Below are 26,932 nucleotides of genomic sequence, written 5' to 3'. Positions count from 1 at the left end.
AGATTTCTGAGAGGAGATATTTACATATATACAGCCCAACTACCAGAAAGGCAAATCAGTGACAACCCCAAAGTTAACAGATAAACAGCAATGCGAGTCTATGAAATGGCCGTTTTGTTTGTTTTATTTTATTTTACTTCATTTTGTTTGTGGTACTGGGGTTTGAATTCAGGGCCTCATGCTTGCTAAACAGGCACTGTACCGTTTGAGCCACTCTGTCAGCCTAAATGGCCATTTTAGAGCCAAATTAATTATTCTTCAGTGACTTTTTGAGTGGCAAGGAATGGTGCTGCATTTTTTTCTTGTGTTTTGAGATAGGATCTAATTAGGTAGCCCAGGTTGGCCTGGAACTCTAGATCTTCCTACCTCTGCCTCCTCAATGCTGGGATTACCAATGTGCACCACCATGCCTGGCTCTGTTGCAGTTTTTGTCATTGCCAGTATGGAGCCAAACATGGTCTACCTGAAATATCGACAAAACTGAATTTCCCCATCCTTAACCCTTCAAAATCCATTTAGCCATTCTCCAATTTAAAGGAAGAGAGAGAGAAAGAGAGAGAGAGAGAGAGAGGGAGAGAAATGCTTTGCACTTCATCACATTTTTGTTTTTCACTAATACAAGTGTATGTCATTCATAGCTAAAAGCTGAGCATAGAATATATAAAGGAAAATGCAAAAATACGATTTAATTCTTCCCTTTCCATTATTGAAGTGCTTTCAAAATTTCTAGTGCTTGGTAGCACTAACACTTCCTCAGATTTGAAAGATAAAAATGCAGGAAGAACTTGATCTAAAAGTAAATGCTCAGATGTGCCCACCTCCAACACAGTCCTCATCCCAGGAAGCCTGGTGTTCCCAGGGTTTCCTGTTTTTTCTGGGGTTTTATGCTAATGCATAAAACGGAACAACCAATGTAGGATCATCCAGGGAATGGTCCTCAAGGCATTCCTTGGGGGAAAAGTATTTGGATTTGTTCCTGTCAGAGTTCCCAGGTCCTGAGCCATAGGATGCCATTGTTTGAAAACAGACAGACACCGCCAGCTTCCCGGGACTGAAATACTTTGTATGTGTTGTTATTTGCAGTGCATGCCAAGACATTCATGAGCACCAGAGCCAAGCTGGCGAGCTAATTAAATATATATATGTATGTGTTTAAAACAGCCTAATAAGGAGCATTGGAAATCTTCAAGATGAGCGAATATCTTATAACTTCTTCCGCAGGTGCGAGGATAGCTACAAGCCATGGACTTTCTGTCCTGCTTCTTGTTTGTGGCTTTGTGAAGGGTGCTTTGCTTTAATCTAAAGTGCTGACTTTTTTCCAATATCACTTTCTCTTCTTAAAGCAAAGAGCAAATCGCCTGTAAAATCTACGGAGCGGACAGCAAAGTTGACCCTAAACTCCAAGCACCATTCTGCACCCCCTGTACTCTAGTTACCTACACAAGGAGCATCCGCTTCCAGAAGCATAAATGAAGAGGCTATCACGCTTTGTTGCTAGTATTTTCTTTGGCAAACCACTGAGCTTTTATTTCAAAAGAATTAGTGTGAAGTGATAGGACATTTTCTAATAGGAAGATCTATTTTTTTTCTTTTCTTTCGGCGAATAAAATCATCATCTTACTGACTGCTCAGGGGTTGGCCTGAAAGTCATTGGTATAGTAAATACTTACTATGGATACCACTGATTTCCTACTAAGGGACCCATTATCTGCAAGAAGCAAAACAGAGATCAAAAGTCTACAGAACATAAACCATCATCAAACAAAATCCCCATTTGAGGGCAAGAACAAAGTTATCAACACTGCGCCTCAACAAGGACAACAGTATTTTAAATATGGAATAAGCAAAGAAAGCTGTTTTTAAAAAAAAAAAAAACCTTCTCCCTTTTCTTGGATTTTTTTTTTCTCAATTACTGTTCTTGTGCAATGGTGACAAATGCTGATTATGGCCAATCTCTGTCAATCCTGGGAGGTTTATATAAGTACATTTTGAGTGTTCTATATTTCAGTGTATTTTAATTCATTTTGCACTTCCTGTATATGCAAACCTGATGAATGAATTCTGTAAATTGCTTATGGTATGTGTGATATAACTTCAAAGTAGATATACTATGACCCTCATGCAAGCTGATTTTTATCATTCGATATATAAATATATACATACGAATATGTTAGGCCACTTAACCAATTTCTTTTGATAAAGCATTTATTTTTCATTCATGATTCATGTATTGTGTGAATTTCATAGTGCATTGTTTCACTTCCACAGGTTTGACAGCTGCAGATGGTCTCTGTTGTCCTCTGGTTCCTTCTAGAAAATGCATATTCAAAATTGTATCTGTCTCTGATAAATGAATTAATTTTGTTGTGTGTATGCTATGTTGGAATTTGCTATGTTCCTTTATGTATGGTGTTCATTGATGTTTGGGGATATCCTGACACTGAAGAATGCACATTCTGGTTTTGACAGCTATCCCTGTGTTATCAGTATCCTATCATCACAGAGGAATGTTGTTGCTTCCACAGAGTCTGCCACGGAGGAGAACATGGGGAAGACAAGGCACACACCTTGATTCCCTAAATTCACAGAACATTTATTGCTTTGGCTAAAAGATGCTGCTTCCTTTGACTTTTATGAATTTGTGTAGCTTTGTCATTCTGTTATATGCTGCCAATGTCTCCTAATTAAAAATTAAAATGTGGTCGTTGGCTAAATGTAACATGCACACAGTGACTGCAAATCCCCACCTAAACAAAGTAGGTGTTCAGTATCACTAGCTAAATGAATTATGACTTTAAATATTCATCCTTATTTTAGACTTTATGATAATTCAGACTATCTTATTTAGAATCTGTTTTATTTTTATTCTGCAAGGAAAGAACTATTAATGTGTTCCACATACACTTGGCTTGAGAAAGAAATGACCTAAGTTTTCCTTCCAGAGAGATTCCTCCATTTTCTTTCATTACAAAGCCAGACGATCATCTGTATGGGGACCATCCACTCTGAGCCTAAGGTCCTAAACCGAAGCTTGAAGGCAATGAATAACTCTGCTTTTCAAAGGTAAATGCATTGACTTTCTGCCATTGAGTTATAAGCAATGTTCATATTTTCATAATCTCCTTAACGTTATGTCTTGAAAAATAATGTTTTATGCTAAATCTTCCCTTCCTGTGTTTCTTGCCCATTTGATTTATTATTTCAGTCTAATGAGAAAAATAAAGGTTTTGATTGCACTATTTTATTAACTAGAAATGTATTTTCTTTGAAAGTTTAAGATTTAAAGTTGCACAAAAAGAATGGTAAATATCTGTTAAATGTGTTTGGATTTAATATGATTACATACATTAAAAAATAAGTTAGTATACTAACTTGAGTTCAGTCACACTGGGGAAATTCATCATGAGCATACTTTTACTCAAAGTCCTGATAATAAGATTGGTCAGTTCTAAAGCGAGACTTGAACCTGTATCAACAATGTTTACCATGCTTGTAATAAAATGATATATGCTCGTTTGGGAATACCACTTACTAGACTCATTTCATCAGTGCCAAAAATAATGAAGACTTATTTGTCACTGTGTTACCAAGAATCCAACTCACCAGACACTTTGAGAAAGAACACGGCATACAGTCTGTTTGCTCCAAACTCCAAAAATTAATGTGAACCTTAAATATTGGAATGGAAACTTTAACACATTAAGGAGGTTGTCAAATGGATTTCATTTTATATATAGTCCCTTTGGGAGTATAACTTTTGTGTGTAATCATGACATTGGAAATGAATAAAGAGAAAAAAAGTAAGTTGTCTGGCTTACCCAACATTGTTTCCAAGATTATGTGATATCTTTCCTAAGACAAAATCATAAAAAGATGAAATTGCTTGAATCCAAGCCAGATACATTGTTCTTTCTTAAAGTCCTAGAGACTGCTCACAAATAAAACAATGCAAATGAAAATACTTGAGGAAAAAAGTAAGACAGCAAAATAGTCTAAAGCAGATCCTCTTAATATGGGTTAATAAGGATTGGTGGAGTCTAAGAACCCACTGAAATTACATTTGGCCTTCCATAGCCTTAAACAACATAGTATAGCAACTATTTTTCTGGCTTTTACATTGTATTTCATATAATAGGTAATCTGGAGATGAAGATGTGCATATGTTTCATGCAAGCACTGTGTCATTTTATGTTAGAGACAAGCATTCATGGATTTTGGTATCTAATAGGTTTTATAGAACTAGTTCTATGCAGATGCCAACAGATGGCTTGCTATGTACAGTTTTGCACATGTGTATTTGTTTTATCACATTTGTTGATCCTGAAAGTGATTTAATTATGATTTACTGGCCTAAAAAAAGAATACATAGGTGATTTTGAGAAGCTAAGAGACCTTTATTACTATGGGTTTGAAGTGGTTTGCCTTAAAGTTCTTGGAAGCAAGACATGTTCAGGAAAACATGTGAAGACATACACATACATATTTTGCAAAGAAAACATATTTTTTAGTCTAAAAGTTCCTTTAAATTTGTTTTACATGACATTGAATAGATATGGGGTGATGTTTGTTGAATGTTTTTAACAGATGCTAATCAAAGGAGGCATGGTACTTCATGTCTGTAATCCCAGTACCTGGGAGGCTGAGGGAGGAAAATCACAAGTTCATGACCAATCTAGGCTAGATAGCAAATTCAGTGCTAACCTGCACTATGGGGCAAGTTCAAGGCCATCCTGAGCTAACTAGTGAGGGCCTGTCTCAAAAAAAAAAAAAAAAACAAGACAGATGCTAATATAATTTTTCAAAGGATACACAGCTAGCTACCATTCAAATAAGTGATTATGGCAGTGATCCTATATAAAAAACAAAATAGTAAACATAATCGAGTATTAGTTTATATAAGAAAACAGTGGCGGAAGAGAAAAGTAATCTTTCTGAGATAAGACAGAACTTCTGATGATCATATCTTGGAATTAATATGAAGTTACAAAATATGTAACTTGTTATGTAAAATATGTGCATAATTTCAAGTGTTATATGGTCAAGCAATTCATTTTTAGAACTGCTTAGTAACTAAGGGAGCACAGTCATTCAGGAAGTATGAAGACTTAAAGACTTCATCCATGAAATAGATAAGATGTAGATTTGTATATCTAGGGAGAGACAGACAATAAACATTCAAAACAAAAAAACTATATGACTCAGATAAATCCTAGGATGTTGTAAAGGTGCATCAGTAGGTCAGAGGAGGCTGTTCTGGGGAGGCATTTATGCAGATCTTGAATGATAGGAAGCTAATAAAGAAAGGATCTGGGAGAAGAGCTTTCAGAGAGAACAGCTTGTACAAAGTCCAGATGGGCTTCTTAAAGGACTGGCCTGAGGCAGGACACAGGGTGGGAAAGCGTGCCCTGAAATAGTTTGGGCAAGAGGACATCAGAAAAGACTGATGTGAAAATTCCAGTGTGAAATATTCCAAAATCAGGTTGGATTTTGGAATCCCTTTCTGGAGCCCCATCTGTTATGTGTAAGTCAACTTGTTAGCAAGGCATTTTTTAGGAACAACACTGAATCTTCCTGAAGAAGTTGTACTTTAGTATTGATGCTAGAGGGGTGCAGGAGACATGAACGATTAACTGTCCCTTTTAATACTAATTTACAATTGATAATTTTGAGGAACAAAAGGAAAGATTGAAAGGATTTTCAGGACTATTTTAAGTGTGGTAATAATAACCTAGTTACAATAATTTCAAACTGATTTGAAATAAAACCATGAATATAATCATACCTGTTACCCACGGTTTTGCTTTTCTCTGGTTTCAGTTACCTACAGTCAATCATGGTCTGAAAATATAAAATGGAAAATTCCAGAAATAAACAATTCATAAGTTTAAAAGTACACAGCATTCTGAATAGTGTAATAAAATCTCAGACCATCCTGCTCCATCCCACCTCGGGTGTAAATCATCCGTTTGTTCTGCATATCCACTATGTATGTGCTACCTGCACATTAGTCATTTAGCAGCTGTCTCAGTTATCAAATGGACTGTCTTGGTATTGCAGTGGTTCTGTTCAAGTACAAGCACAAAAGCAGTGGTGCTGGCAATTCAGATATACCAAAGAGACGCCATAAATTCTTCCTTAAGGAAAATGGTGAAATTTCTCAAATTTAACATCGGTATGTATATATAGGAGAAAACATGAGCATATATAGAGTTTGGTCCTTCCTGTGGTTTCAGGCACCCATTGGGGATCTTGGATCAAATTCCCCTGTGAATAAGAGGGGATTACCTTCTTAAAATTGAAAGGGCAAGAAGACTGGAAGAGAATCATTCCTATAAATCTGTTGGAAAACACTGTAATTAGAAAGGTATGGGGGGAACTCCAACACATACACACACAGACACACACACACACATTCACATATACACACACACAAAGTTTACTTTAAAAAATCAGAAAATAATATCTTAGAGTTCTCCACAATAGAAGTCCCAGAAGACAAAGAGTACAAAGTTTTCAGAAGAAAAGATTGTGACATAATCATTTTATGCTTAATTAGGTTATGTTTTCATTGTTAAAGAAATAAAGTCATTCTGAGGTATACAAACTTCAGAGAAAAATAGCTCATATGGGCTCTTAAAAGCTATGCTTGTCTATATGCCCCCGAGTGAGACAGGACTCAAATATAAGACTGAAAGTAAACAGGCATAATATAGCCTGTCTACCAAATGAGCTTTGAAATTGTGTTTAATATAAAGAATGGTGGAGTATTTTCTTGTACTTCACTATATATGAAAAGAAACAAAAGCTTCACAAAATAATAACCTTATTTTGTGTATGAAATGTATTTTAATATTTTCAATTTTCTGGGTTTTTTTCTTTTTGTTCATGCTTGTCACAGAACATTAAATAGATTTTACAACCCATAATTTGAAGAAAATCACAGGTATATTTTATTGCAAAGTATACTCTAAATGAAAAACATAATTAGATGAAAATACATTATATAAAATAGTAATTTAACTGAGCTCTAAACGCTTATTATGTTATTAAAACTGGAAAGTTGAATCTGAGCCCAAAAGGGAATGCCTTTGTCCTCTACTAAAGTGGCTGCTACTTGTGTTGGGGTTGGGAAGCAACAGAGTACTTTTTCATGCCTGTGGTCTTTGTGTTTCATTCTAAGTATGTATCTTTCTCTGTTGGCTTATCATTAACTATACCTCCTTCCTATTATGAGTTATCCCCAGTCCCTTAGTTATAGGCAATAAGGCAGAAGACATTTCCTTCTTCAAAGCTTTGAGAAACACATTGTAGAGCAGCATGTCAGCATGTGAGCACCCTTTCTTTCTTTTTTTTTTATTACTTCTTTTATTCATACATGCATACGATGTTTGGGTCATTTCTCCCTCCTTTCCCCCTCCCCCTCCCCTTCCCTCTACCCCCTCCCTCTCCCCCCCACCCCCTCGCTACCAGGCAGAAACTATTTTGCCCTTATCTCTGATTTTGTCCTTATCTCTGATTTTGTTGAAGAGAGAGTATAAGCAATATTAGGAAGGACCAAAGGTTTTTGCTAGTTGAGATAAGGATAGCTATATAGGGAGTTGGCTCACATTGCTTTCCGTGTTACCTTCTAAATTAATTCCTCTCGAGCTAACCTATTCTCTAGTTCCTGGTCCCCTTCTCCTATTGGTGAGCACACTTTCATTCATCCCCTGATGCCTAGAGAAGCGAAAGAGAAATGGAAGTATAGTACTTAATCACTTCCCTGACCCAATGTGAATGACGGATTGATCATGGAGTCTTGAGGAAGGAAACAGAAGGATACCCTTCTTGAACTCACTTTTGACTTATATGACCTTGTGAGAAAAATCCTCCATTTCTTGAAAGCAGAAGTTTGAACCACCATAATAAAGTCACACCTCTCATCCAAACCCACCACCAGTCAGTTCATGGACCTAATTCATGGAAGAGAGCACTGGCCCCAACAATAATAATTCATGGGCATATTAGGAATATTTTCCTTGCCTCCTCCCAAAATGAAGCTGTTTGGAGAATATCAACGAAAAGGAAACACTCATGTACTGCCATGGTTAGATAATATCTCAGAACTAATTCTGTGTTTTGGGTCCCTGGGGGACCCTAGTCAAAGACATAGGAGACAGGTGATTGTTCGAATATCACAGTCATTACAGGCCTGATGAGACCACTGTAATACTCATCTGCAGTCATTTCCCCAAATTCTAAGAGTACAATTAAAATGTACAGCTTTACGGGGAATAGATTCTGTATTGCTCCCTGTCAGTCTATGACAGCCCTAGAATTTTTCTTCTGTACCAAAATGGTCAAGAAAAAAAAGTCTTGTCCCTGGCAAAAATTAAGAAAGAGTGACACTATTAGAGACATGGAAAAAGTATTTACCTCTTTCCTGCAGAAGTCTTGAGTCTAAAGAATCACACCATAAATAGGCACTGCATGAACTTGCAGCTGCTGCTCCAGAGGTGGGCTGTGACCTGGAGCAAATTAGCAGAATTTTCAGTACCGTCATGCAGTTAATAATTTGGTAACTTTCTACTTTGTTACAATTAAATTTTTTTGAGAAAAGAGGATATTTTTATAGCTGACAAGGATAAAATTACCCCTTTATCATCTAACCTAGAACTTACATTGGCCTATCAGGTCTGAGTCACAGGTTAGTTTGCCTGGCCAGCACCTGTGATAACCTACTGATAAGATGAGAAGATCAGGAAAACATAGCACCTGAGAGGCCTATACCACATACACACTCTTAAAATAAACTCTGTAAAAATTATGAGCCATGAATGGCTTCAAACACTTTTCTAAACACCCAAGGAAGTACTAATTCTAGTCTTTCATAAACTATCCCAGTAAGTAAAAAAGAAATTTTTCAATTCATTTTACGAGAATACCATTACCTTGCCAGAAAAAAATGGCAGTAACAGTGAGAAAGAGCATCCAAAAAAGCTAATTGAACTCATGACTGTGGGTGCAAAACTCATCCACAGAATAATAGTAAAAGAATTCCTGCAAAATACAATGAAATGCATGGGATAAACATGCTTTATTCCACAACACAAAGTTGGAAATATCAACAGTGAAATTCTCAACAGTCTAGGCAGTATTTTCCTAGAAGCAGACACAAGATGAGTATCTGTTTCTAATTAACTTGGCAAGTTTAAGAACCATCAGGAAAAGAGACCAAAGAATGGCCCAATGTGTTATCACACCAGCTACCACTGCAAGCAACTGGCATTCCATCCCATCGGGAAACTACATAGCATAAAATGCACACATGAAACTTAAACCCAACTAAAGCTGCTGGGACATTTAAATACCAACTTGTGCCAGTCACTGCTTGAGGGCTGAAGGCTGTTTGGGTCAATTCGTAGCTACTGCCTCATGCAGACACAGAACAGCCTTCTGCAGCTTCCAAGAAAGTCTTCGGAAAAAAAGAATTACAGATGCTGACAGCTGGAAATGCACTTGAATGCACTGAAGCACTAAGGCAGATATGGACCCCCACAGTTTCCACTACAAAAGACAAAAGAGAAAAGCAAGCATACCTCAGTGGATGAAAGAAAGGCATTTGGTGACATTCAATATCCACTCATGATTAGGTATCTTCTCTTTACAACCAGAAATGAGGAACGAGACAATAAAATTCATATCCCATACCTAGCTCCCCCACAAAAATGTTCTTAGAACCATTTAATAATTTATAATTTAAAAGAACTTATAAACAACCTTTATAGGACAATGTTTACAAAAGAGAAGACTGAAAAGCAAAGAAAACAGATAGGCTACTTACAACATTGAGGATGATGCCTAAAGCCGTAATGATTGATTACAGCCATAGGGAATGTATACAGTAGGATTCCCTTTACAAAAAGGATCCAAGAATAGGCAAAAAAAAGTCATCCCTTCCTATCGGAGAAATATGTAGTACCTTAACCTCTCTACCTACTAGGAAAGAGGCACACATTTAATGGATCTGTCTGGATCTAGAGCAACCCATTTGACAGTCAGTTGAGCTGTCTGATTTACTTATTGAGTCATCTGGAAGTATTCTGTGTTTAAGTAAAAACAAGGGGAGAAGAAGGCCCTTTGTTTGGTCCAGGCCATGACAAAAATAGCTCTTCCCTTTGGCCAGCACAACACTGCAAGTCCATTGAAATTAAAAGCATCTTGTTAATTTAAGAAATTTCTGTGACACCTACTGCAAATCTTGGTAAGAAGATCACTATAACAGTGATCTAGAATTTGTAGCACAGCCATTCCTTCTGTGACAAATAACTTGTGTAATTTAATAAACAGCTTAATATTGTCCCTTGGTAGAAAGTAAATAAAGATGGGACACCAGGCAATCATGCAGCTTACTGGGACTTAGTGTTATCCATAAATTCAAGGTTACTACAGCAGTCCAAATCAAGTAAAAGCAAGAAAGCAGCTGAAATGACTGAAGATACAAGTAGTTTTCATAAAAAATGACAGTCTCATTCCCTGTGCTGTCAGTTCTCAACCTTACAGCATCATACAAATTTGTTCTTCATGGAGGGCATAGTTTCAACCTGACCTCTAGATGACTTTATAGCCAAAAAAGTCCCTTTTTTAAGATGAACAGAGGACATACAAACTGTGACTTGAATTATTCAACAGCAGAATCAAAATAGTATATACATATTTGTGTACAAGTGTGGGGACGTACTACAGAATAATACAGAATTCCAAACGAATGGGGAAAATTATTCTATAAGCATTTGTGGAATAACTGACTATTTGGAAAAAAAGTGGAATAAAGTAAAATATAAGAGAGAAAAGAGTACAGTACAAAACAGGTTTTCTGCATATAAAGATTAATTTATTTAAAGATAAACTAAAGAAAAAGTCCACTTCAGCATACATGATTGTTCAAAGTCAGTATCTTGCATATTTTAAAAAAGCTTAATTCAGTACACAAAGAAAATTACCTCAATTATTCAAAATTAGGCAAATAATTATAAATTTTACAAGAAGTATAAGAAGCTAATATAAATGAGAATTTCAGAAAATATTCTTAAATGTTTTAATATCAAACAAGAAATTGTATAAATTATATTTTGAAACCAAGAAGGCAAAAAATGCCATTTAAACGAGCAGAAGATAAGAAATAATAAAGATAAAGCCAAAATTAAAGAATATTATATAATAGAAAATGTCGAAGACCTGATATAAAAGAAAGATGATTGAGTAATAATAAAATAAACAAAACCCTTGATGATATACTCAAGAAGAAAGTGGAAGAAAACAAAAAAGCTTTTAAAACAGAACAAGAATGAAAGATAAGTGTTATACAAGTATTTAATACACGTCATGATAATCTACCATAGAGTCAGTGCATGAGAACCTCAAAATAGCAGATAGCAATCTTAAATTCAATGACATGGTTTTTGTTACTTAGTGGAGGCACACCTCCCTTTGGAACTAAGCCCTGTCACTAAGCTCAAGTAAATGAATTATTTTAAGATGAGACAAGGTAAGGTAACACCAGGTTGTAATATGGCTAAAAAATAGTGATCACCTTTACAGTTAACAAACAGTATTTGATGAAGTTCAAAATTCCCTAAAATGCTCACACACACACACACACACACACACACACACACAACACACACGTGCACATACATTTGCACACATATACACACACAACCATTTCTAAATTTTAATTTGAAAGATACTGTCTCAATAAGGCAAATGAAAACTATCTTAAACTAATAAACCATACTGTTAATATTTAAACTCTATAAATACTTTAATTGAGTTTAGAAACACCAGGATCTCCACTATTGTTTAATATTTAATGTTTATCTGATCATCTAACCAGTGCAAATAACAGAAGTAAGAAATAAAAACTGGAAAGAATATAATTTTCACAAGTTCAAGGTAATAAAATAAACTGCTGAAAAGCAGAACAGGACAAACTGACAATTTACAAATGGTAATTGCATAGGTGATAAAGGATAAAATATTTAAAAAATAGGACTTTCCTGTATGTTAGAAAAACAATGGAAATAGAATGAATTCACAAACACACACACAAGTTAAACAAGAATAACAATATCAAGAAATATGCCAGACCTAAATGAAGAAACACACACACACACACACACTCTCTCTCTCTCTCTCTCTCTCTCTCTCTCTCAAGAAAACCATACCACATTCAAGAATGAATCTTTATTAAGATCACAGTCCTTAAAGTCATGAACTTCCAAACATATTCTGGATGGTCTTATGAAGAAAAGGAAGGAATGTGGGAAAGTTTGCCAAATTAAAGTGATCTTAGAAAAGAAATGAAAGAAAACAGTAAAGAAAAGTTTTAAAATTCATTTGAAAACAAAAAAAAAACTCCAAATAGACAAAGCCACCCTGAACAAAAATAAGCAATATCTGATTTCAAATTATACTACAGAGCCATGGTAACAAAAACAACATGGTACTGCCACAAAATAGACACAAAGATCAATGAAATAAATACAATATCCAGAAATAAGCCTACACAACTACAGCCATTTGATTTTTGACAGAGGCACCAAAAACCATTGTTCAATGAAAGACAGTCTCTTCAACAAATGGTGTTAGGAAAATTAGATATCCACTGCAGAATACTGAAATGAGAGCACTGTCTCTCACCCTGGACAAAAATCAATTCCAAATGGATCAAAGATATTAATGTAAGACCTCAAACTTTGAAACTGTTAAAGGAAAACATAGGAAAAGACCTTAAAGATATAGTTTTAGGTAACACTTTTCTGAATGGAACTGCAGCTGCTCAAGAAATAAGAGCAAGAATAGAAAAATTGAATTGCATCAAATTAAAAAGCTTCTACACAACCAAGGAAACAAATACAAGAACCAAAAGAAAACCTATAGAATGGTAGTAAACTTTGTCAGTTATTCATCAGATAAAGGATTAATATCCAGAATATATAAAGAGCTTCTAAATTTAAACAACAAAAGAATAACTAATCCAATTAATAAGTAGGCAAGTGAATTGAAGAGATATTTTCTGAAACAAGAAGTACAAATGGCTAAAAATACAAGAAGAGATATTCAGCATCCTTAGCCATAAAGGAAACGCGAATCAAAACATCGAGATTCCATCTTGCCCCAGGCAAAGTAGCTATCATCAGGAAAACAAACAGCACATTGCAACTGCTATGAAAATCACTGTGGAAGACCTTAAAAATCTAAAACTAGAACTGCCATGTGATCCTTCTCTACCACTCCTGGTCATCTATCTGAAGAAATTTAAGTCAACATACAATAGAGGTAACTGCAAAGCCATGTTTATAGCAGCACTATTCACAATAGTCAAATGTGGAATCAGCAGGCACCCTTCAACCAATGAACAGATAAGGAAAACATGGTATATATACAGAAGAATAAAATTATACCATTTGTGGGAAAATGGATGGACTAGAAATCATCATATTAAGCAAAATAAGCCAGGCTGAGACAGACAAATATAACATGTTCTCTCTGTCTGCAAAATCCAGTCCTTAAAAATGAATGACAGGAATTTAAATTAGGTTCTGTTTGGGAGTAGGTCCAGTGGGAGGGGGAGGAAGAAAGGAGAATATGAAAGAGGAGTGAATATCATTGAAGTACTTTATACACATGAGTGAAAATAGAACAATGAAACCTGTTGAAACTGATTTAAGAAGGGGGAGAAAGAGGATGAGGGAGAATCGTAGAGGGGGTGAATTTGACTGGGGTACATTGTGTGCATGTATGGAAATATGATAACCCCCCAGTACAACTAATATATGCTTATAAAAATGACTATGAATATGAAAAGAAAAAACTAATTCCCCAGTTGTAAAATTGGCTGAAGACACAAACAACTATTAGACAAAAGAAAAAATAATATTTAAAATAAGATGAAAATGATAAAACAAGTGATACAGAAGAGATTGAAATTTTAAGAAAATGTTTTTTGACAGTACCTAGACTTGAACTCAGGGTCTCATGCTTGCTAGGCTAGATCTCTATCACTTGAGCCATTCCACAGTCCTTTGTACTTTTAATTTTCAAGTAATGCCTCATGGCTCAGTCTCAGATGGTCCTCCTCCAAATTACAGAAACACACCACCATGTCCAGCCCCAAAAACTTTTTATGAATCTATGTAAATGCATTTGAAAGGATACACTTGATGAAAATGTAGACATTACATTCTTTGTTTATCCAGTCCATACTCTCTTGGCCTGTATTTCCATTGATACCTGGTATTCAGTATTTAGGTGCAAATTTCTAAAGACACTCTGATTTTATCTCTGTACTGCTAACTTGTTTTTAAATCCATAGAATTTTTTAGGGTATTTTTTACTCCTTAAAATTAAAAATTCTTGTGAAGGCATGTCTCCCTCACTTGAGTTATCTATTTGATCTTTGTCATTTTCATTGCTATGAAATACAATGTTTCTTTTAAAACCTTTTGGTGGTGTGATGGTTTGAATATGACTCCAAGTTTCCTGTATTGAAACTTAATCTTACAATTCATGTATTAATGGTATTAGGAAGTGGGACCTATGGAGGTGATTGAGTCATGAAGGTTCTGCCCTTATGAATGAATGAACCCATTCATGAGTTAATAGGTTATCAAGGGAGTGGCTTTGTTATGAAAGGGTGCCCTCTTAGTCATGCCCACTCTGTCTCACCACATTGCAATGCAAGATGGCCCTCACTAGAAGCTGGTGCTGTGCCATTGAACTTTCCAGCTGCCAGAACCATGGGCCAAATTCCCCTAGTCTTTATAAATTACTCAGTCTCAAGTACTCAGTTACAACAATAGAAAACTAAGACAGGTAGGAAAATCTGCCTCCAGGAACTGCATAAACATACTGCACAACCATTATGCATCTTTCTGACAATGAACAATTCATAGACACTCTTTAAGATGCTCTTGCTCTAATTTCTAAAAGGGATTTGTCTAGGGTTTGGCAGAAAGTAGATGAACATAAATATTCCATAAGTTGTAAGTGCTTTTTACGCGAGATCATTTCATTTTGGAACCTAAGGTTCATCTTCCGAGATAGTGGATGAATGCACAAATGAGAAAATCTAATACAAATGATTAAAAGGGAACCCAATACTGAAAAACAACAAAGTTGGAGGACTGGCAGTACCCACATTCAAGATACCACAAGGCTAAAATAACCCAGCCAGTGTGACATTGGGAAAACAGACGAATAGATCAGTGGAATGGAATAGGGAACCCAGAAACAAATCCGCACAAGTATGGTGAATGAAGGCAATTCAATGGAGAAAGGACAGTGTTTTCCACAAGTGATGCCACAACAACTGGACATCCATTTGCAAAAGGAACAAAACAGAAATGAATGTAGACATATACCTTACTTCTCTTACAAAAGTAACTCGATTTCTCAGTATAAGATACAATGGGGAAATATAAAAGAAAACATGGGGGAAAATCTTAGAATTGGTGATGTATTTTTAGATATAACAACAGCATACTCCATGAAAGGAAAATTGAATAAGTTAAACTATATGAACATTAAAAACTTCGGTGAAAAGGCACTTGTAAAAGGACAAGCCAAAGACTGAGAGAAAATATTTTCGAAGTACATATTCGAAAAAGGAACCCTTATGCACTGCTGGTGGAAATGCAAACTAGTACAACCACTATGGAAAAAAAAATTGGAGGCTTCTTAAAAATCTAAACATAGATCTGCCATATGATCCAGCAATCCCACTCCTGGGGATACACCCAAAGGAATGCAGCACAGGTACTCCAAAGGCACTTGCACACCCATGTTTTTTGCAGCACTATTCACAATAGCCAAGTTATGGAAACAGCCAATATGCCCCACTATCGATGAATGGATTAAGAAAATGTGGTACTTGTACACAATGGAATTTTACTCAGCCATGAAGAAGAATGAAATGTTATCATTTGCAGGTAAATGGATGGAACTGGAGAACATCATCCTGAGCAAGGTTACCAGGCTCAGAAGAACAAAAATCGTATGTTTTCCTTCATATGTGGATTTTAGATCAAGGGCAAACACAACAAGGAAATTGGACTTTGATCACATGATGAGGCAAGAGCACACAATGGAGGTATAAGGATAGGCAAGAAACCCAAAAAAAAAAACAAGATAGTATTTGATGTCCTTAGTGGAAAGGAACTAATGCAGAAACTTTAAAGTGACAGAGGCCAATAGGAGAAGGGGACCAGGAACTAGAGAAAAGGTTAGTTCTAGAAGAATTAATTTAGAATGTAACACATAGGTACAGAAAAGCAATGCGAGTAAATTCCCTGTATAGCTATCCTCATGTCAACTAGCAAAAACCCTTGGTCCTTCCTATGATTACTTATATATTCTTTCTTCAACAAAATCTGAAATAAGGGCAAAATAGTTTCTGTCTAGTAGCAAAGGGGTGGGGGGAGAGAAAGGGGGTGGGGGAAAGGGAGAAGGAGGGGGGAAAGGGGGAGAAATGACCCAAACATTGTATGCACATATGAATAAAATAAAAAAAAGAAAACAGAACAAGATCCAAAACAAAAAAATTAATAAAAGCACTATTATTTTACATTTAAAAAAAAAAGGACAAGCCAAATACTGAGAAAATATTTTGAAATGCATATTTGATAAAGGAGTTGTACCAAAAATACTCAAAAATAAATTTCATTTCAAAAATAAGCAAAGGATGTGGGCAGTCAGTTCACCAAAAAAGATAAGTCATTGGCAACTAGGCAAATAAAAAGACACTCAGCATCATATATTATTTGCAAATTCTAAAGTCAAGCTGTTATCCAGAAACAGTGTTTCCAGAAGACCTTGGTTCTTGTGTTCCAACATGGAAGAAGTGAAGCAGAACACATGGGTGTAAATGGAATTTATTCAAAGTTAGGGAAAGGAAATACAAAGGGAGGCATGGTGAGGCCCAGGTGGAAGTCAGAAGCCAAGAGAGCGTATTTCTGCTCTTCAGGTGCTTTTAAAACCTATGATAACCTATGGGAAGAGGTGAAGAAGGAGATTCCCAGCCAATAATCAATGATGGGGGGAGCATGGGTGGTTCCCAGTCAGGTGAGGGTGGTTCCTGAGCCAAAGCATGGTTAATCTAAGATGTAATTTTTTTTTTCTATGAGTCCCTAATTTAGCCTGCCTCAAAACAACCACAAACCTGTAGAAATATTTAAATCCAAAACATTAGCAAACCCAACAGTGGTGAGGAAGTAAAGCAACAGAACTTTCACTCACTGCTGGTGGGAAAGCAAAATGGTGTTCATCTTTGGAAGATGGCTTGGCAGTTTTTTACAAAGCTAAACAATATTCTTACCCTATAATCCCGCAACAGTGTTCCTTGGTATTTATCCAGATGACTTGAAAACCTTCATCCACACGAAAAAGATGTTCATAGAAGCTTTATTTATAATTACCCAACTTGGAAAGAACCAAGATACCTTTCACTAAGTGAGTGGATAAAGTAACTGGTACATTCAGACAATGAAGTACTATTTAGCACTGAAATTGAGTTATTTAACTATAAAAATGTAAAAGAAGTATAAATGCATAATATTACTAAGTGAAAAATACCAATCTGAAAAATCCACATAGTATATGATTCTGGAAAAAGCAAAACTATGCAGAAAATAAAAACATATGCAGTTTCCAAAAGTTGGAGAGAATAAATATAGCTGGAACGGACAGAGTTTTAGCATAGTGAAGGTCCTGTGTACGACACTGTGATGATGGAAACACGCCATTACACATTGTCAGAATTATACAATGTGCAGCACTGAGAGGGAATTCAAATGGAATGTATGGACTTTGGGTGATAACCACATACAAATGTGGTTCATTGACTTTAAGACATGCACCACTTTGGTCATTGACTTTAAGACATGCACCACTTTGGTGGGAGTATTGATAGTGAGTAGGCTGTGCATGTGGGAGGCAGGGGTGTAAGGGAATTCTGTACCTTCTTCTCAGTTTTTCTTTGAACCTAAAATGGTTCTAAAAAAGCTACTTAGAAAGAAATGAGCTGTCACATCACAAAAAGACATGGAGAAAACTTAAATGCATATTGTTCAGTGAAAGAAGTTGACTTTCCTTAATAATAATGTATCAGTATTTGTTCTTCAACTGAATGGCAGGAAGAAGGTATATCAGAGCATTCCATTTTCTATAAACCTATAAATGCTCTAAAAAATAGAGTGTATTTGGCTTTTTTAAAGTTACTAGGATGTTTTAAAATATGTTAACATCCTTCATTGTTTCAAAAAATAATCAAGACACTTAACCACTCAGCTTGATTGAGGTCAAAGGTTTCAATTGGGTTGTAACAATCACTTTGCCATTATTAGGTTTTTATTGTTGAATGCCAATGTTAGAAAGTAGTCATCAGGTCAATATCTTCACTAAAATTCAAGACAAACACTAAGTCTTCACATGCCAACATGCAACATATACATTAAAACTTCATACAGTGTTGGTAGGAGTGTAAATTAGTATAACCACTATGGAAAACAGTATGGAGGCTCCTCAAAAAAATGAAAAATAGAACTGCCATATAATCCAGGAATACCACTCCCAGGGATCTACCCAAAGGAATGCAAGTCAAGTTACAATAAAGGTGCCTGTACACCCATGTTTATTGCAGCCAAGATGCCCCACTACTGATGAATAGATTAAGAAAATGCAGTATTTATACACAATGGAATTTTTCTCAGACATAATGAAATTTTGTTGTTTGGAGGTAAATGGATGGAACTGGAGAACATCACCTTAAGTGAAGTTAGCCAGGTTCAGAAAGCCAAAGGCCACATGTTTTCTCTCATATGTGGAATACATAATACAAATACAACAATAGGATGAAAAATGGGTCACACTAAGGGGAGGTCATAACAGAATGGGGGGTAAAAGTAGGAGGTTAAGAAGGTGAATATAGTTGATGTACTTTCTATAGAAGAATGAATATAGATTTTTTTAAACATGTTGGAATCACCATAAGAAGGGGACTAAGGTAGAAACGAGAAAAATAGAGGAGATGAACCAATTCATGTTATAATACATATATACATGGAAATATCACAAGGAAACCAATGTACACCTATCTTAAACAAATAAAATGTCATTTTTTAAATAAGATTGGAGAACAGGAGGGCAGAACAGGTTTTATTTGGGGGGTTGGTACCAGTGGCAAGGGAGAGGATGTGGGGAGAAGGATGGAGGAGGGTGAATATGGTGCAGATATTGTGTACACATGTATATAAATGGAAAAATCAGACCTGTTGAAAGTATTCCAGGAATGGAGGGAGTGGGGATAAAGAAGAGTGATGGAGGGGGTGAATTCAACTATAATAAATCGTAAGAACCTTTGTAAATGTCACAATGTACCCCCAGCACAACAATAATAAAAAATAAATTAAAAAAGAATAACTTACACTACTAAAATGTTTTTATGATGACTATGCAAAGAAAACTGTAATAGAAACAACGAGCCCTGATAGTCCAATGTTCCAATGTGGTATGCATTTCTGTCTAATGCATAGTCAGGAATTCATTTGCTACAAGATTTCATGCTGCCTGTATCTCAGATTCAAAGCTTAGAAAATGTGAATCATGGGTCTTTGGATAGAAGACAGTGGTCTATTTCATAAACACCTAGTGTAGACCCTTGCCTTGAGTAGAAAAGCAATGCATACTTGTAAATGAAGAAACAAGAAATAAAAGAGGGAGTAAAAAAAGGAAAAAAGAAGAAAGAATTAAGATTTATTGATTATGTGTGAAAATGCCTAAATTTATCACCTAAGCATCAAGGGAGCTCTGAATAGTCTAGCTCTTTTCAGGTACCATCGCCTTTTGGCATCTCACAAACTTTGAGGAAACATAAAGACAGACTCTTATGTATCTGATATATGTTTAAAATTTCTGAGACTATCAGGAAGTGTTAGATGTACTGTTGGTTGCTTTGAAACTCAGTTCATTTTCCCTGTACCTCCTGCAGGTTTTTCTTAAAGAGTTTATTTTATGTATGTGTTTACTTCGATAATACTTATGGATTAGGCTGACATGCTTAAGATTTGAATGTGCTAAGACAAGAAAGCCTAATTTTTTTAAATAACAGCCCAATCATTTTTAAATTGGCAGCACAGCATGTGTTTTCTCATTCCTCAGCACTGACACATACCTATTCCCTTTTTCCTAACATCATTGTAGTTGGAACCAGCAGCTTTGTCAAGTCATTTAAGATGTTCATTGTATGCATCCTTGCATTTTATTGTCTGTGATTTGGGGTGGTGAATGGAGATGATTTATACAAGCTCTTAAAATTGTACTCAATGGTAGAAATATCAGCTATTGTTCAAATGACAGTGATTCATCTTTTTGTTACATATTAATTGGATCAGTGTTTTTCTTCTCTTTCATAGAGTGGATGAGTGGAAAAGAGAAACATCTCTTTCTTTGCCATTAGGAAAAAAGAAACAAAATTTCAAAGATTGGCATGTGCAGTTGGCAATGGACTACAGGAAAGATCAATTTTTAAGCATGATGGGAAAGAATCCAACAAAAACTTTCTAGAAATAAATTGCTAATTATGTTGATAACAGAACTAAAAGAGGTAATGTTATTGATGCCACCACTCACATCTCAGCAAAATCAGTCTCGAATGAACACTGACACACTCCTGTTCAATTCAGATCCATTGTTGCTCTTCCTAGAATATGCAGTCAAGAATACAATATGAGCACTTTCATAAACACCAACTACAAACTACTAGTCTCTACATTCTTTATTGTATCTACACATACTTATTGTGAACATCTATTAAGGAATATGCACACAATTATGTAATATACAATCCACTTAATATAAGTAGTTTAGAATTTTAAATCACTTAGCTTGTTAAATTTAGTTGGCAAAAGTATGTTGGCAAAGTATGATTCTGTTCAACATTTTTCTAGACAAATGTTTTCCATTTGTCTAAACAGCATAGATTGCATAAGAAGATAATTAAAAGTTACCAAAGCCTGAACTCCCCTATCACCTTATCCCTATCCCACTCTGGTTTTCCACAATACCCTCATGTCCAAACAAAATCTTATTCATCACACTCCAATACGAGACAAGATTTTATTAGTACTACAACTCAGCAACACATCACTCAAGCCTCAGGCTATACATCTCAGGGCTATTTTAAAAGTATTTTTCCAGCTGGGTGCTGGTGGCTCACGCCTGTAATCCTAGCTACTCAGGAGGCAGAAATCAGTAGGATTACAGTTTAAAGTTGCCCAGAGCTAATAGTTCATGAGACCCTATCTTGAAAATACCCAATACGGAAAAAGGACTGGTGAAGTAGTTCAAGTGGTAGCAAGCATGAGGCCCTGAGTTCAAATCCCAGTACCAACCAAAAAAAGTTGAGAGAAAACTAAACAGAACTAAAAGCATATTTTCCTAAGTAGCACCTGCCCATCCAATTCTTTTCAAAGATGTGAGAGCCTATGGAAAAGGCTATAATGTCCAAGACAATAGGTTCCATGTGTTCTTCACCACTAAAAATGTCTTAAGTTTTTTGTTTGTTTGTTTGTTCATTGTTGTACTGGGAATACATTGTGGCCAAAAATGTCTTAAGTTTTTGAAAGTACATTGAAATAATAATAATGACAATTGCCTTTCCACTTCACTTTCAGCATTCTTGGTTGGCCTGGTCCAACCCTTGCCTGCCTTCCCCTCTCTGCTCATCTCATTCATTGTCTTAAGTTTCAAATGATCCTTACCACTTCATACTTAGTGGTACTGCTACTTGATGTGTTTCATTTTAGGTGTCTCATTTAATGACAGACTTCAGAGAATTTAAGTAACATGGGAAAGACAGTACAGAAGACAGGAGAAGACAGGCCTCCAAGGCACTGCTTCCTAAGCAGGTACAATCCTCTACCCCGTGCTCTTTTCTAGAGAAATAATGCCTTTCACCAGAGAAGGGGTATGGCTGTGATGAGCCACTTAACCTCCGTGGCCCCCAATTTTTTCATCTGTCAGTGTGAATCATGAGTCCTGCCTTGCCTATCTCACTGGCAGCTGCAAGAAGCAAATAAGATAATGCATGTGAAGAAATTTCTGAAGTGCTTATAAAAAATTAAAAGTGTCATTTTATTATCTTCACATGGAAGACAGCTGAAGAGTACTAGGATTAGAAATATGAGTGTTAACCTTTTTCTACCTGTGTTGCCATGGAAAATAAAGAAAGCACTTGTGGCTGAGTATTTTTCCAAATTATAAAACAAAAATGTTGAACAAAGTGATTGCACAGTCCCTACAAGGGACTCAATCAAGTTGTGTATAAAACTGCTGATTCACACCGTCCCAATTTCCAATTAAAATAACCTCTAAGATGTCAAAAGTAGTGGCAAATTTGCACAATATCAAGTGTTTAAGAGTTCTTGGAAACATTTATTCTAAAAGTATGATGCCCTAGGGTTTTGAGTAAGAAAACTTGATGGTGCTTAGATTATTAAACTGACATCTCATTAAAAAATTCCAAAATGATGCCTATGAAGACTGGTGGAAACTCATTCCATTTTTAAAAGCGAAGATTGATGACTGGTGTGTTGCCAGTATTTGCAGGATTTTATGTTAATTAGAACCCTAACATAGCCAGATTTAGAATTATTCTCCACAGTGTCACACACGCTGAGCAGAGACTGCCTCCAGACTTCTGTGTCTCAGCTCATAGATTGTAACCTGTGCCTGTGAGGAAAGAGCAGCCAGGCCTCTGATGGATTGTGGCTGCTTGTGAGTTGGCAGAGAAATATACACCCCAAATCAGAGAAGCAGGTCAAAGGAAGACAGGAAGGGGTCTGATGTCCAAGTAATCTGGGAACTGTGGCTTTTCATCTATGCCACCACCTCTTCAGAGCCAATAAACAAGCCAGATGGCACTGAAGAATGATCTCATTTCAATCCACAGAGCCACGTTAGATTCATCCCTGGATAGCTACTTAGAGGCTTTGCTTGTCCAGAGGCCACAGATTGGAGATGGGAACTCACAGAAGACCAGAGTGATGTCAGAAGGGCCCAACCCAATCCATGTACCCTGTAGGCCTTTGATAGAACTCTCTGCATTAGTTCAGATTTTTCAAAACGAGAAAACTGATAAGCAAAAAAAATTGAAAACATACGAACCAAAACTAATGGAACTTAATAGAGGGAGTTCATATGGATCACAATATCAATCAGATATAAAAGTCACTTTTTTCAAAATAAGTGTAATAATATATAAAGTCTTAAGTCATTTGTAGTCACTTTTGATAGTCTACTCCAAAACAAATGACTCCAAACATGGAAAAAAAATCCACATATCATTTCAAAGTTTATACAACCAAATTATTATTTTTGATGCATAGAAGAACTGTGTAACATCATAGAAAAAATTTGAAAAATGTCAGCACATTTCTAAGATATTTATATGTAGAAATTTGGTGTATCTTTTAACGTATAAATAGACACTGCTATTTTCCAGCTTCTTGTGTGAAGAAATGTAGATTCAAAGAGTTTAAGTACATTGTCAATTACTTGATGTCACAGAGATAGTGTGTGGCAGAATAAGAACTTGAAACCACTCACTCTGGCATCAGGCTGCTCACTTATGATGATTGCACTGTATCAAGACACAGTGTGTGTGTGTAATGCTAGAATGATACACATCAAAATACTACTGATCATTGCATTAAGCTAAGTATTTATGATTTAGTAATTTTTAACTATGTAAAAATCTGTTACTTCTAAAATGTAAAAGTAAAAATCCTGTATCTAAAAAAGTCTGCCATCCATCTAAGCAGATATGGGTGATGGGGTGAGTATAAGCTGTGTGAATGACACCATCTGTAATAGTTGAGAAGGCTTTGTTGACCCAGTGATGCTCCCTGACCAGGTTGTCTCCCTAAGTGGCTCATCTTTCCATTCTTTGTGTAGAAACATTTTTTTTGGCAATACTGATATTTGAACTCAGCGCCTTGCACTTGCTAGACTGGCACTCTACCTAACCACACCTCCAGAGCCCAGCCCTTTTTACTTTTAGGTATTTTTCTAAACAGAGTCTCTTGATTATCACTGCTCGGATCGAGATCCTCCTATTTACACGTAAAGCAAAGCAGGCATGACAAGCATGCACCACCGTGCCCAGCTTTTATTGGTTGAGATGGGGTCTTAAGAATGTTTTGCCAGGTTTCTGTGATTCACCATGCGTTGCTCATTTAGAATTTCTTTATATCTTCAATTTCAATTTTAGATTGTCTTAAATAAATATATATTGATACTTTTTTTGAAATATCAGGGAGATAATGATAGACAACACTTTTAAGACAGATAAGATTAAAAAGGTAAAATCAGTAAAAATATTCAGATAAGCAGATCCGAGAGTCAACACACGAACGAAATAAATTATGCACAATGCTTTCAAGATTATGCAGTTAATGTAAACCCAAACTACCCATCTCTCAGCAGCTTCCACTAAGAACACATGCTGTGAGCACACACCCCAAGAGCTCCACTTTGGACCAGTCCAGACCCCCCATTGCCCAGCTGGCAGGGGAATTTCTTAATCCCCATAAACTAAAGCTAATAAAGGACCTGGCCCCCAGGGCTATTGTGAGGATTAAATAAAATGTTATGTAAATGTAATGTTGATGTGAAGTTCTTAGTTTGAATAATATGTTATACAGGAAGAACTCTAGCAATGTTAACTACTGCTTTTATTTAGCAAACAAAGCAATGTCCTCTTTCAAAATGGTAGCTCCTGTCAACAAAGGAGAGGTTCCATCTTGGGTGAAAATGAGGCAAAGTACATTCCTTATATTTGTAGCATATTGAACATCTGGAAGTTTATTAGAAATTCAGAACCATCACAGCTATAAATCAAATCCTGCATTTTAGCAGAGAGATTGAATACACATGGTCTGGGAAGCAAGGGTCCAGAGCATAAAAGTCTTGGGTTATTATGTGACTTTTCCTAAACTCCTAAGGTCAGAGACAGGACCGCACACCCTGCCCTCCTTGCCTTCTTCCCTAGGCCTCTAAGCTTAGGAGCCCCAGTTTCATTTGGTGAAATGTGATTTCAACCAAACTTGGGCTGGCCAAGACAGTTACCTGTCACTATTTTTCCCATAGGTCAGGTTCAGTTCCAAAGCTAAACACACATACGCATGCACATACACACACACACACACACACACACACACACACACACACACACCCAAGTTACTGTATGAAAGCTTGATTTTATGCTATTTCTACTGCAAATTGCTTCTAGCAGACCCTGAAGAAAATAACTCCCGCTCTCCTAAAGATGATCACTAACCACGATAAGGGCACAGTATGGCTTAATAAATTATGCTGTCAACTGGAAATTAGCCACTGACCTGTGGATCCCGTTTTAATAAGAACATTCCTGCTGGTATTGATTTATAGCCAGCATTACTTCCTGTTGCAATATGAGTAGTAATAATTTTTCCTTGGAGGCAACTTATGTTTTGAAGAGTTCCTATAACAAATGAGATTTTAACAAGGCAGGAGTGATTTGATGTGATTGGAGGCTGCTTGTTATGTACTAGTAATTTGTTTAATTGAACACAATCTAGAAAGTCTCCAGTATTACAAATACATACCAGCAACAACCACTTCACATGTATCTGAAAATAGAAATAGAACATGAGACAATGGAAACATGATGGAAAATATACAAGCAGAAAAGGCACCCAATTTTAATTTGGAGCCATTTCAAATGTCCTGAAACATTCTAAGTCTTCACATTAAAATATTGCACTTGCTTAGCAAATATGTAACTTATATATGTACTCACAGTTCTAATGTAGACTCCTTAATTGAAGTCACATGTCTTTTTTTTTTTTTCCAGTACCATTGATTCAATCTGGGGCTTCACACTTGCTAGGCAAGTGCTGTACCACCCAGCCCTTTCATTTTTATTTTGCTTTTAAGGCAGGGTCTTGTTACCTTGTTGCCTGGTCTGATCTAGAACTTGTGATCTTGCAACCACCTCACCACCTCCTGTGTAGTTAGAACTATAGGTTTGTACCACAACACCCAGGAAGCCCTGTGTCTTAACACAGCAGTACTTTTCTGCTCTTATTCAGTGAGTCAATCTCCTTGGTGTCACTCTGGTTTACTTGATGACTTTATCTCCTGTAAAAGACCTTCTTGTTGAAATGGATGGAGGTATAATTGTATTTCTGTAGATGCCTTATTATGTGAGTATCAGCTCTACCCACAAATCATTATCTGTTAGATCCTGTAGACTGGGGCTACTAGGGAACACAAAGTAAGTACAGCCAAGCTGTATGTCAGGGTGCACAACTTTGAGCTGATTGCTACCTGGTACTTATCAAAAGTTTCGTTGAAATAATCCACACTTCAGGGGAAGGATTGCTATCTTCTCCTGAAGATAACTCTGTCTCTAAATCAAAGGTAATCAGAGAACACTATCCATGAGAATTCTTATGCTTATTCTACTTCACTTTAGTGTGACAGCACATACAATTAATTAATGTCACTATGAAAAAATAAAGAAGCTGGGAACACATTAGTGGGGCTTATGTAAAGGACGCTGTCAAGGATAATTTTATGTATAGCATGCAGTGATAACTCCTGAGAGGAAGTCATCTTTGGTGCTCATAGAAGATTATGCACATCTTCTGAAAATTTAGTTTACTTTTAGCTCATGACACAGAGTTATGTAATTGACAGGCTTTTTTTTTTTTTGCTTTGTCTGCTAGAAAGTTTGTGTTTGAGCCAGTTCATTCAACTTTGCCTCATTTCACATAACTTTTTATTTCTCTTTTTGGTTTATTATCTTTTTTGTCACTTTAACATTTATTATCTTCTTGGATTTTGGTTTCTT

The 26,932-nt window shown here is 36.1% G+C and overlaps 1 protein-coding gene across 4 annotated transcripts in view; it reads left to right on the top strand.

Annotated features, from left to right (window-relative positions):
• Positions 1–3,822, top strand: part of Vstm2a (V-set and transmembrane domain containing 2A) — a 28,422-nt gene extending 24,600 nt beyond the window's left edge. For 2 of the 4 annotated variants that reach the window (XM_020188139.2, XM_074065532.1), the window contains exon 5: positions 1,344–3,822. In XM_020188139.2, the coding sequence (XP_020043728.1) occupies positions 1,344–1,432 (89 nt within the window). In that variant the 3' untranslated portion in view covers positions 1,433–3,822. The other 2 variants (XM_020188140.2, XM_074065531.1) reach the window with 2 other exon arrangements.
• The last annotated feature ends 23,110 nt before the right edge of the window (positions 3,823–26,932 follow it).

The sequence above is a fragment of the Castor canadensis genome, chromosome 2 (assembly GCF_047511655.1).
Source record: "Castor canadensis chromosome 2, mCasCan1.hap1v2, whole genome shotgun sequence".
NCBI classification, from domain to species: Eukaryota; Metazoa; Chordata; class Mammalia; order Rodentia; family Castoridae; genus Castor; species Castor canadensis.
The sequence above is the reverse complement of the archived record's forward strand: the minus strand, read 5'-3'. Positions and strand labels throughout refer to the sequence as shown.